We start from the raw sequence: 12,960 nt of genomic DNA on the forward strand, positions 1-12,960 counted from the left end.
CATTGACTGCTTTGGTCTCTTTTTGTAAGACACTTTATGTATATATACTTATATTTAATTCGCCCCCTCTATTGATGCACCTTCTCTTTTTTGGTACTGTACTGCTCTTGTTTTTACTCTTATCTATTTTTTCCTACTTCTCTGTAACTTTGTAAATAACTGTATACTGCTGTGCTACAACTGGACAACTAAATTTCCCCCTTGGGATAATAAAGGTATCTATCTTATGAGTTAATTTTATTAAGCGTGGCCAACGTGACCCCCAAGTTGGCGACACCCACTGCCACAACACCAGAGGGAGCGCACACAACGATCTGATAACACAAACCCATAAGACAAATATGGGTAAATTCTCCTTCTACAACACTGCCACCCAGGTGTGGGATTCCTTACCTCCCTTAAAACATGTAGCTCGCTAGCATCCTTCAAAACTGCCCTGAAAACTCACCTTTCAGGAGGCCAGAGAAGGAGGTAGTTATCACTTCTTATCATTTCTCCCAGACAGGCGAGAAGTGAGCACCCCCCCTTACCTTAGCCCCACCCCCTTGTTGCCCCTACCCTGTACATATACTGTTTTTATAACTGTGATGATATTTGAATGTATTTTTTATTTAATCTTTTGCTTGCTATTTGTTATGTCTGTGAATTGAATACCATGGACTTCCGATGTAAACAAGACCGTAAAAGGACTTATTTGGGATGTTCCTTTTAGGCAGGGTGTTTGACTGTACTTGTACTGTACTGCACTTTTTTTTTGTATTCACTATACTTGTACTGTTCTCCATTTTTGTCTAATAAAATATTCAATCAATCAATGGCGCCCGGACAGACACGGCTACATTACATTTCGACCGATCTAAAAGCTCGCAATGTGTCGACTCTGAGAAGGCACAAAAGTAAGGTTACATATTTTACATTCACAAGTGGATAAACGAACACTGAGGATTTGATGTATTCTGGCCCTGGTGGTCACTGCAAGCCTGTGAATGTTTTGTCTGAAAATGAAAGGCGACGGGAACAGTAATTAAAGTGAAATGGACACTTCTGACAGATGGTCACACCACACTGTGTTCTTGTGTTTCCACACCAGAGCACAGTTAGACCAGGGGCGTCACAATGGGGGGGAAACATGGGACTGAGTTACTAGAGACCAGGGTGGAGGGGCCTTAATTAATTTTATACTTTCGGTGCCGCGCTGTGAGCTTGTAGATCTGCTATTTTTTAAAAGTCGTGAAAATGTGTGCAAATCTTTGAATATATTTTTAAGCGAACATTTGTAACTCAATTTTTTTTCTTCTGGGTGGGTCCCTGGAACTGAATATTTTTACTTGGGGGTCTGTGGCCAAATACATAAAATTGTGGGGGTCCTTCACATGAAAAGGTTTGAGCGCCACTGACATAGAAACCAAAAAACTTAGTAATGCGTAGTAATGTGTTCCCAGTCAAAATGGCTTAAACCCCCTCCCCCTCTGAAGAACACTCATGGGGGGCCCGCAGTGAATCCTCGTACCCAGGGCCCAGAATTTGGTGCAACACCCCTGCAGCAGACCACACTGCACCACCATGGCTTTCCTCCGCTCCTCTGTTCCTCTCCCCCGTACGTCCCTTTGAGTTTAAAGGACTGTTATGAGCAGGATCGTTTTCTTATAGCGGTTCAAGGTTGACCACAGTAATTACATTTAACAGCGATCCGAATCTCCTGGGAGAGGAGCGAGGAAGCTTAATTATGTTGACAGTGTATAGTGTAGTGTAGTCAGGACATGGGCAGAGTTTCACTTTTTATGGACTGACCACTTCAGAACAACACAGCGGCACAGTACAGTACAGTACAGTACAGTACAGTACAGTAGGCCTACAGTACAGTACAGTACAGTACACAACAGTACAGTGGTTTTCAACATGTGCAGATGACAGTGACGAGACAATCTAAGGACTATTAACGCCTTTTTTAAGAGAGAACCAAAAAAGACCATTACTGCATCAAAGCAATCAACAAACTACACTATAAAAACTGGTCAAACATCGCCCAAATTGTGAAATAATATAAGAAGTATACATTTTGAAAATGTTGAAATTGCACAAATCTATCTGTGGAACCGAGTCAAACTAAATGTAATGCCTCATACCAGTGCCGGTCTTCCCTACAGGTGACAACGGTGCTTGCCTGGAGCACCAAGTCTGCCAAGGGTGGTAGCCCTTGGCCTATACATATAATAATTGCTGCATTGCCTGTCGTTAATCTGACTAATTCACAATGGGGTGCTATAAATAGGCCAGGACCGGCGCTGGCTCCTACAATTCCTACAATTCCAAGGGCTTATCAGGGTGGGGGGTCTCCAGTTGAAATATGATTATTGTGGCAGATTGTGGCCTAAAATGTTGAGAACCACTGCAGTACAGTACAGTTAGGCCTACAGTGCAGTTACATTACAGTACAGTACAGTACAGTGCAGTACAGTACAGTACAGTACAGTGTAGCGTTTACCTCCAGTGAGCATTAGAGCACATTTGCAGTGGTCACAGTTGTCGTTGTCTTGGTCTCTGGTGCTGAAGCCGGTGCCCAGGGCAGCCAGGCTGCTCTGCTTCCCTGCTGTCCCACTGTAGCCTCGTAGATACAACCTGCACACACACACACACACACACAGGACACAACACTGTAGCCTCGTAGATATAACGTGCACACCACAGGACACAGGGTTCCCACGGTCATGAAATTCCTGAAAATATTTTGAAATTAGAAAAATATTTTTCCAGTACTGGAAAAGTTTTGGAATTTATCAAGGGTCCTGGAAGGTCCTGGAAAAAATAGCTATGCATTGTCTTTGGTTATTGATTTTGTAAATACCTCTGAAATGACAAATTAAACATGGGCCAAATTGTCAAATATTAGAGGCAGAAATTGTGAAAATCTACAGGCTCACAACGCCTCGCAACGCGAGGCGTTGTGAGCCTGTAGATCTGCTATTTTCACAATAGAACAGTGTTATACAAAATTCCTCAACTCTTAGTGCTCGCCAGGGTGCCGGGGTCCTCAGTTAAAACATGATTATTTCAGGGGTCATGGCCTGAAAAGGTTGAGAACCACTGGCATACACTACCTGTCTTTGGGCATTGCGCATAGGAGTAAGTAACCTGTTATTGAGCTGAATTATTGTTATATAGTCCTGGAAATTGGGTTAAATATTCTGGAAAAGTTTTGGAAAAGTTTTGGAAACTGTGTGGGAACCCTGAGGACAGAACACTGTAGCCTCATAGATACAACCTGCACAGGACAGGACGGGGAGGACACATGGTCATCTTTCACACTGGATTTGTCTGTTTCACACCAGGGGTAGGCAACATTTGGCATGCAACAATTTTGTAAACGTGGCCAGTTAAATGAAGTCACCTAATTTATAGCAAATTACATCCTGCACACAATTCTATATTCATTAAAACTCTGAACTCCAACTGGGGAGGGAGTCGGGGAGATGGGTGGATTATAGTCTAATGATCGTTCTAACAATGTCCTGCCAGTCAAAATGATGGGTTGTCATTAAAATGAATGTTGACACGGCACACTGACCATCTAGAAAAAAAAACAAAAAAACATGGCACTTCATTTCCAAAAGGTTGCTGACCCCCGGTTTTACACCAACACATATTTGTATGTGTCAGGTGGAATCCTTGTCCAAAACGGTTTCGTTTCAGGAAATGAGAAACAAAAAAAAGAACTTGAGTTCCAAAGGATCCCTTGTTAGTTATTATTAAGTCCTGTTACTTTTCATTGGTTTAGTATTTATTAAATCCACAGGCACTGTTAGGTATTTTGTTGTGGTTTATATCATTTTTTTATCAATTCATATTGATGACCAACTGACCACCTGACCCTTAGGCACAGCTTGTGACTGTGCCATGCTTTAATGTCATGTACCATACCCACAAGGTCTCTGTCTGATAGAAAACAATGAGAATTGTTTTGGTTTATAAGGCTCAGCCTGGTGTCATGCAGTCACCAGCGACACCAAGGACATCTCTTCAGGAACCTATGAACTCTTGTCTTGTCATTTGTGGAAACATCCTATGAACTGTCATCCATTGCCTGAACAAATGACCATACTTATACTCATGTCAAAACATCATTTGTCAGAGAAAGCACGAACCATTGAACCTAGGGTTGCCACCCGTTCCGTATAATACGGAATTGTTCCGTATTGGACAATTAAAAGATGCGTTCCGTATTGAACCAATACGGAACGCGGTTTGTTCCGTATTTAATCTGTTCCGTATTTGAGCTTATAGATCGGCTATTTTTGCTTCTTTTGAATTGGAATCCTGAATTATTATTTTTATTTCTTAATTGGAATCCTGAAATGTAACATTTTGATTTAATTTCAAACACATTTAATTAATATATACTCATGTTAAAGGTGATACACCATGCATTTAAAAAGTATTTGTCATATTGTTTATGTCCCAAAAACGTTTTTCAAAAGGTTTGAGGCTAAATTACCACTCCTGAATAGAGAGCCTCTCTCATTTTTGAATGGCTCTCAGAGCATTTTCAGCTGCAGTACCACCTTTGGCCTGAACTGCGGTCCCGATCCACAGGTTGAGAACCACTGTCGTAGATGACTGATGTCATTGTCATAGACTGGCCACATGGAATCAAAAGTGTCATTGTCTCTTGTCTCTTCAGATGAAGCACGTCTTAGGCTTTTTCTTTTCTTGTGTCATTTGGCGTTTTTAACCCACTGTACTGCTTGCTGTACCTTTATAAATCTCTCAAAAACACACAGTCTATATCGTTGCTGTTGAGCATAACCCTTGTATAGCGGTCTGTATTTCATCTTTTATGTTGTCCCTTTTTCTTTTCTCCAGGTTCGGTATACTACAGTATCACACAAAAGTAGCTAAACTAGCAGAATTACAGGCTGAGCTTGTATTGTTGAATGTTTTAAGGGAAAGTGAAAATGGTTTTGAGTATTATAAATACCAAACAAAAGTGTTAACATGCAGCTTGTGACTAAATAATAACTACATCTATGGATCCATTGGAGGTTATTTTTATCCATTTCCTGAAAAGTGACAGTTTGTTTTAAACATACGTGTACAAGGTCTCTGCCTGACAGCAGCAATATGCACATCCCATCTAACTATTAATTTAGAGAATGTCTGTCTGTCCGGCATCCGCCGTCTGACCGTCTGTCTGCATGCTGACATCACTGATACTACACAGAGACGACACCATGGTAACAGCCACATGCTGAAACAATACCCAAACTTGGAGATGAGCATGCTGACATCACTGCTAATAAACAGTGTCACCACCATGGCTGTCTGTCTGCATGCCGACGTCACAGCACTGACATCACAGACTGATACAATGGGTATTGCACAACTGTACTAAGTTTGCATACGCTGCCGGGCACAGGACTAGTCTACAGTAAATAGCCCTTCAAGCGTGTATCAATGCCAGCGTACCGGTACTGCTGTCTCTCGCTGGCCAGGCTGAAGCGGTCGTAGTGTGAGTGGGCGTTGTTTCCCTCCCAGTCTCTCAGCTCCACACGCAGAGAATACTGCCCCTGGAGGCTCAGCTGGTACAGCAGCTCGTTACCCAGCCAGTGTTCCCCGGACGAGTCCCCAAAACCCTGCAGGGACGGGGGGAAGTTAGCATAGTTCTGACATTTTAATTTGTTTTCAATGTTTTCAATTTGAGTTCATTTAATATATTTTTAAAGCGAGTTTGCTATTTTACTTTACTTTCCTGACCCATATAGTTTGAGAACCTTTGGTGTTCAGAGAGAAAGGGCAGAGTCAAAGAGAGAGGGACAAAGAGACACAGAGAGGACATGAGAGAGACAGGAGATGCCCACCATCTTGTATTCCATCCAGGACCTCTGAAAGTCCACGCTGCCGTTGACTCGTCGTTGGAACACCGTCCATCCACCGCCAGCTGTCTCCATGTCACAGTATACCTTCACATGATAGGACACAAACTGTCTCCATGTCACAGTATACCTTCACATGATAGGACACAAACTGTCTCCATGTCACAGTACACCTTCACATGATAGGACACACACTTAAGGGCTTTGCACACAGGCCCGTTGCGTTTTGTTTGTTTGCTGCATGATTAAAGCGCATTGGAGTTGGTGTGCAATGCTGTGCGGAATCCGCACTAGCTGCGGATCCGAAAAGGAGACATAAAAGGAGTCAATTAATCCGTTTTTACCGCATGCGAAAAGACACACGACACGAACTGGGTTCGAACGGGGAAGAAACGCACTGCTGCACGGCAAATTCGGAGCAGGTGTGCATGCCATGAGGTCAGAGAGAATCATTGGTTTCTTCTTTTTTTTCCTGTGCGAAACATCATGTCTGTGTGCCGAGACCTTTACTGTATAGAAGGTAGACTTACAACATTATTAATACATCGTTCCCAACTGGTGTATTTATGGTTAATTGGGGACGTTTCTTTGGTTATGGCCTCCACAAGGGTTTAGAATGTGTGGAATTCATCAAGGGAAGATTATGGGCCCTATTTTCACCCATGCTAAACCCTAAAACCCTAAACTTCTTTGGCCTTTTTTTACTATTTTGAAAAACATTTTTAAATATTTCAAATAGCTGATCTACAAGCTCACAATGTGCCGATGTAGATCTGCTTTTTGATGTATTTTAAAATGTTTTTTCAAAATGGTAAAAAAAAAAGGCAAAGAAGTTTAGGGGTTTAGAGTTTAGCATGGACGGAAATGGGGCCCCCTGTCTAAATCAGGGTAAGTGGTCAAGGAATTGTGCTTAGACATGAAATCCAGCATGTGTCTATTTAAATACAGTTATGATCATGTGTCCAGTACAGTACCTGTATGGGCTCTGTCATGTTTCCTATGTAGATGTGGTACAGACCGCTCAGGGAGTGTCCTGCCTTGTACGCCTCCGCACAGTCCCTCCACCTCTGATCCCCAACCGGAGGCCCTGCACATGCACACACATGCACGCACACGCACAACACAGGAATATTAGCAATACATGTTCAATTTCATCACTAATTTTATAAGAATCTGTGTGTATGTCGTAGCCGGGGATCCAGTCCCTCAAAATGGGGGAGGACCTGTGATGTTCTGCCGCACTTTTTATTTCTGTTTTATCTATTAGTTTGGTCATTAAGGTCCACAGAATGAGAGGTCTGCTCTGCCGGAAACATCGCGAAAAAAAGTTATGGCCATTTGTATATTCACTGTCCCATTGACTCCACTAGAAATATTAAAAAAAGAAAATAAATCTGCTTTAAAGTGATCCCTGACTAATACGACAAATATGTCTTAATACATTATAATTGTCCTCTATAACTACAATGTAAAATTAAAAACACCTTAAATATTTTATTTCTTCTAGAAATAGCTAATCTTTCACTCAGTAGGGAAAATGCCTGTCGCAAGTTGATGATGTCATAAATGTCATGTGTAATTTTTATGGCATGCATGTGCAAAAAAACAAAACACAAACACATTTGAAATATTGATTTGATGCTCATATTAACCATAGGAAGTATTACGTTTGTTTTTATTTTCACATGCATGCCATAAATTCCATAGGGATAGATCACACTTGACATTTATGACATCATCAACTTGCGACGGGCATTTCCCCTATTGAGTGAAAGATTCGCTATTTCTAGAAGAAATAAAATAATTGAGGTGTTTTTAATTTTACATTGTAGTTATAGAGGACAATTATAATGTATTAAGACATATTTGTCGTATTAGTCAGGGATCACTTTAAGTAGCATGTGAGGGGTCAAACTAGGGGTTCTTCATCATTCTGAATCCATTGCAAGCATTTGTTTTGCTTGAAAAACTTTCCTTGGCCAGCATTTTGGCCACCCAAAACTGTGAAAAGTTGAAAAAAAGTGATGACTCATCACTTTTCACAGATTTTGGGGGCCAATATTTTGCCCAAGGAAAGTTTTTCATGCAAAACAAATGCTTGCAATGGATTCAGAATGATGAAGAACCCCTAGTTTGACCCCTCACATGCTACTTAAAGCAGATTTTTAATTATTTTTTTTATATTTCAATGGGACAGTGAATATACAAATGGCCATAACTTTTTTCGCGATGTTTCCGGCAGAGCAGGCCTCTCATTCTGTGGACCTTAATGACCAAACTAATAGATAAAACAGAAATAAAAAGTGCGGCAGAACATCACAGGTTCAACCCTATTCCTTGAGCTTTTGGGCATGTGGATCCCCGACTATCGTGCATACTGTGTGTGTGTGTGTGTGTGCGTGTGTGCGTGTGTGCGTGTGTGCGTGTGTGCGTGCGTGCGTGCGTGCGTGCGTGCGTAGTGATCATTGTGAACATTAATTACCTGTGGTGCTAGCTACCATAGTGATCATTGTGAACATTAATTACCTGTGGTGCTAGCTACCATAGTGACCATAGTGAACCTTAAAGTTATACCATGTAACATTTTTTATAAAACAAATCTTAAAATTGTCCTAACTGTTAAATCGCTAAATTTTTAGAACACCCACTCCGTTATTTTCAGCTTCTAAAGCCTTCTCTTTATATGTTTTCTGTGATCCTCGCCGGGGTCCGGTTTTCGCGGAAAGATTACGTCATCATACACTACCGGCCAATCACAGCGAGGGTTATACACTGCCGGCCAATCACAGCGCATCTTGCTGACTTCTCAGGAAGTAGCTTGCCTCAACAAAACAACAGCATACTCGGGTGAAGGAGTCCATTTCTCCGGAATGCCTGAACGCACAGGAACCAGGGACCCCTCTAAAGATAGATCTCGGCGAGGTGGAGGCAGACGCGGGGGTGAGAGGCCCGGTCCGCGGCAAAAAACGTCCGAAAGACGCGGACGCGACCGCGGTTTGCTATAGAGCTACTGACCACTAGTTGAGCAACTTACACAGTATAGCTTTAATTACCTGTGGTGCTAGCTACCATATTAGTGATCATAGTGAACCTTAATTACCTGTGGTGCTGCTAGCTACCATAGTGATCATAGTGAATAATTACCTGTGGTGCTGCTAGCTACCATAGTGATCATAGTGAACATTAATTACCTGTGGTGGTGCTGCTAGCTACCATAGTGATCATAGTGAACATTAATTACCTGTGGTGCTGCTAGCTACCATAGTGATCATAGTGAACATTAATTACCTGTGGTGCTGCTAGCTACCATAGTGATCATAGTGAACATTAATTACCTGTGGTGCTGCTAGCTACCATAGTGATCATAGTGAACATTAATTACCTGTGGTGCTAGCTACCATAGTGATCATAGTGAACATTAATTACCTGTGGTGCTGCTAGCTACCATAGTGATCATAGTGAACATTAATTACCTGTGGTGCTAGCTACCATAGTGATCATAGTGAACCTTAATTACCTGTGGTGCTAGCCACCATAGTGATCATAGTGAACATTAATTACCTGTGGTGCTAGCCACCATAGTGATCATAGTGAACATTAATTACCTGTAGTGCTGGCTACCATAGTGATCATAGTGAACATTAATGACCTGTGGTGCTGGCTACCATAGTGATCAGAGTGAACATTAATTACCTGTGGTGCTGGCTACCATAGTGATCAGAGTGAACATTACCTGTAGTGCTAGCCACCATAGTGATCAGTGTGTGAACAGACTCCATCAGCTGGGCTTGTTGTCTCTGCAGCGCTGTGTTGTTGCTGCTGGCCGCTCTCAGCTGTCTCTCCAGAGACTCAATGGCCACCATCTGAGTCCTCACAAGAGTCTAAACACAAAGCACCCTTTAAATTACACACCATTTACTAATGTACTGGCAATAATGGCACTCATGCTTTGTGCAAGAGCGTCCTGCAAAAGTAACGGAAATAGCCGATCTACAAGCTAACAACGCGTCGCAATGTGACGCGCTGTGAGCTGGTAGATCTGCTATTTCTCTTACGTTAAAACATTTTTTACCACCGAACGAACGCTCGTTCTTTTTACCGATGTGCCATACCGATGGCGGTTGGAAATAATGGATCGATATTTTTCCATAAAATCGCAAAGGTATAAGCTACTTTGATGGCGTTATAAGACAGACATCCTTGGATCCTTATAAAATCAAATACATGGCAGTAAAATAGTTAAAGTGAAAGTGGAAAAGTAGGGGTTTTATAAATATTGATCAAAATGTAAAGTAGGCTATTAACAAGAGCTTGTGACTATATAATAACTACGTTTGACTCTTTTCCCACCTGACAGTCACAATGTAATACATTGAAGACAGCAGTTACTGTAGGTCAGGGGTCTTCAACCTTTTCAGGCCAAGGACCCCTTAGCTGAGAGATTTAAAGCAGGGACCCCCTCTACATGTTGTATAAATGTGTGATACAGTCAGATATTCATCAATTTCATAGATAGATTCACCATAGACTGTCATCAGTCTATTGGATTTGTGTTTTTAGTAAACTTGATCTTTAACTCTGGACTTGGCCTACTCTTTTTTTTTTTTTACCCCTAAACCAAACATATTTGGCTAAAATTCTCCTCAGAATAGGGATGCGAGGGTTCAAGTTGTTAATTTAAAAGAATGATCCTATCACAAAGATGTGGTGGCCCCCCCCCCTGTATTAACTCTGAGGACCACCCTAGGGGTCCCGGACCCCCTGTTGAAGACCCCTGCTGTAGAAAAAGGTCATGTTTCATTGTCTGACCAAACTGGTTCCACAGCACATCCAGTTGTTTGACACCAGGGACAGAGTGTGTCCTTATATGTACATGTCCTTATATGTACCTGTAGTCTGGTCTTCTCCTCTCTCATGTCCTCCAGCTCTCCTCTCTGTCGAGACTCCAAGATCTGAACCTTACTCTCAAGATTACTGAGAGAGAGAGAGAGAGAGAGAGAGAGAGAGAGAGAGAGAGAGAGAGAGAGAGAGAGAGAGAGAGAGGGGGGGGGGGGGGGGGGGGGGACACATTAAATATAACCATTAAGCAGTGCTTTTGTATGCTGCCTGTTTTTGGGGCTAGGAGAAAGAGTTTATGTTTATTTTAGGGCACAGATAAATATGTACATACATCATGTCTATAGAGAGCATCAAACTGGCTGTTGGTACTATAAAGGGAGTCTTCTCATGCAAAATATGTAGGAGTACTGTCCAAAAATGTGTTCTGCACGAATCCGCCTCCTGGTGGCGCTATAACAGGCCCATGTGAAACATTTGGGGCAGAGGTTCTGCTCTGGCACCCATGGAGTGTGCGTGCACAGTTTAGCTGCCATCATGCCAACAGTGCCAGAGATTAGCTGTGCACAGACAGAAGACAGACAGACAGACAGACAGACAGACAGACAGAAGGACGGACAGACAGACGGATGGATGGACAGACAGACAGGTTGCAAAACATAGTCTCTGCCCTGCCTTTCGGCCTGGCGGAGACAAAAATCGACTTTGAGCCTAGGTTGGATCAACAAGCAGGGAGCCAAACAAATGAAACCTGATCAGAACACGAGAGGAGTCTTCAGAAGAACACAGGAGACAGTGAAGCTGGCTCTAAATGAGTAGTGCTGAAGATAGGATCACATCGGCCGTTTCCTAATACCAAGAAAGCAATGAATGAACTTGTGTCATAGAGAAGAATGTACTTTGTTCCTGAGACCAGAGAAGTCAAGGCTTTTGTTCTTGAGGCGACAATGATCTTGTACTGCACTGTGCTGGTTCTAAAACATTTTCATGTCAATGACCCCAAGTTAATTTATATACATACAGTATTTCGCAGACCACCATCTTACTTTTTTTTCCTTTTTTTTGAGCGATGCAAACCGCTCCTACATAGTACGGAATGTAGGATCTGCATGTATGGAGATCAGAGGAGATACAGTAGTATGTGTGTTGTGTACCACTCACTTCGTGCAATTTTTTTTTAGCATAAGCTTTCACGATTAAAACATAATAGCAGATCTACATGCTCACAATGCCAATATTCCAATATGCCAATATGCCAATATGCGATGGCGACCTCCCCAAAATAATCATATTTGAACTGGGGACACCCCACCCTGACCAGCACTTGGAAGTGTAGGAATTGAGGCAATCTATTTAGTTTGACTCGGTTCCACAGATAAATATTGTGAAAATAGCCTATCTACAAGATCACCACACCTCGCAATGCAGATGCTATTTTCACAGTTTTTGCAACTTTTGACAATTTGGCTAATGCTTGACATGTTTTTATAGTATAGTTTGTTGATTGCGAAAGATAATGGTTGTATTGATAGAAAGACATCAGACTTTCCTCTGTTTGGTAAGGCCAAAATAAATACTGGGACGTTTGCCATGTCACCATTAACCAATGCTTCCCCAATAAAGTGTTAGTTCAATGTATATTTTGATTGCAAAATTGTAATTGTAAATTGTAAGTGGGTGGATCAAGTTCACATCCAGGTTTATGAAAGCCTTAACTTGTGTTTTGAGATGGCTGCAAAATATGACAATTTTGCCAAAAGAAAGATTTTCAGTTAATTTTTAAATAAGATCATTTTCTCTTGCCTTGTCTAAATCTTATTACAAAACCAAACATCAATTATGTAACATTAGCCTATATGTTCTAACGACAATATCATGTTGCTTTTAAACCAACTAGCCTTTGTGTGTGTGTGTGTGTGTGTGTGTGTGTGTGTGTGTGTGTGTGTGTGTGTGTGTGTGTGTGTGTGTGTGTGTGTGTGTGTGTGTGTGTGTGTGTGTGTGTGTGTGTGTGTGTGTGTGCGTGCGTGCGTGCGTGCGTGCGTGCGTGCGTGCGTGCGTGCGTGCGTGCGTGCGTGCGTGCGTGCGTGTTGGTGCATGTGTGTGTGTGTGTGTGGTTATTTGCTCCAGTCAAAAGCCCAGTAAGGGCTCCTTGTGATCACTTCAACATGGTGAACTCTATATGAACAAGGAAACATAAATTGAGTCTCCGTTCCCAGGGAGCTGTTTTCATAATGCAGAGTTATGGGGAGTCAAT

General features: G+C 42.1%; 1 protein-coding gene across 1 annotated transcript in view; it reads right to left on the minus strand.

Moving 5' to 3' along the window:
- angpt4 (angiopoietin 4) overlaps positions 1-12,960 on the minus strand; it is a gene marked incomplete at both ends in the record, with an annotated part of 155,909 nt that overhangs the window by 1,117 nt on the left and 141,832 nt on the right. Inside the window, 6 exons of the mRNA XM_080727957.1 lie at positions 2,486-2,619; positions 5,464-5,630; positions 5,856-5,957; positions 6,845-6,957; positions 9,604-9,751; positions 10,760-10,844. Of these exons, the coding sequence (XP_080584083.1) occupies positions 2,486-2,619; positions 5,464-5,630; positions 5,856-5,957; positions 6,845-6,957; positions 9,604-9,751; positions 10,760-10,844 (749 nt within the window). The remainder of the gene's footprint in view (positions 1-2,485; positions 2,620-5,463; positions 5,631-5,855; positions 5,958-6,844; positions 6,958-9,603; positions 9,752-10,759; positions 10,845-12,960) is intronic.

Source organism: Nannobrachium achirus (assembly GCF_963921795.1).
Source record: "Nannobrachium achirus genome assembly, chromosome: 6".
NCBI classification, from domain to species: Eukaryota; Metazoa; Chordata; class Actinopteri; order Myctophiformes; family Myctophidae; genus Nannobrachium; species Nannobrachium achirus.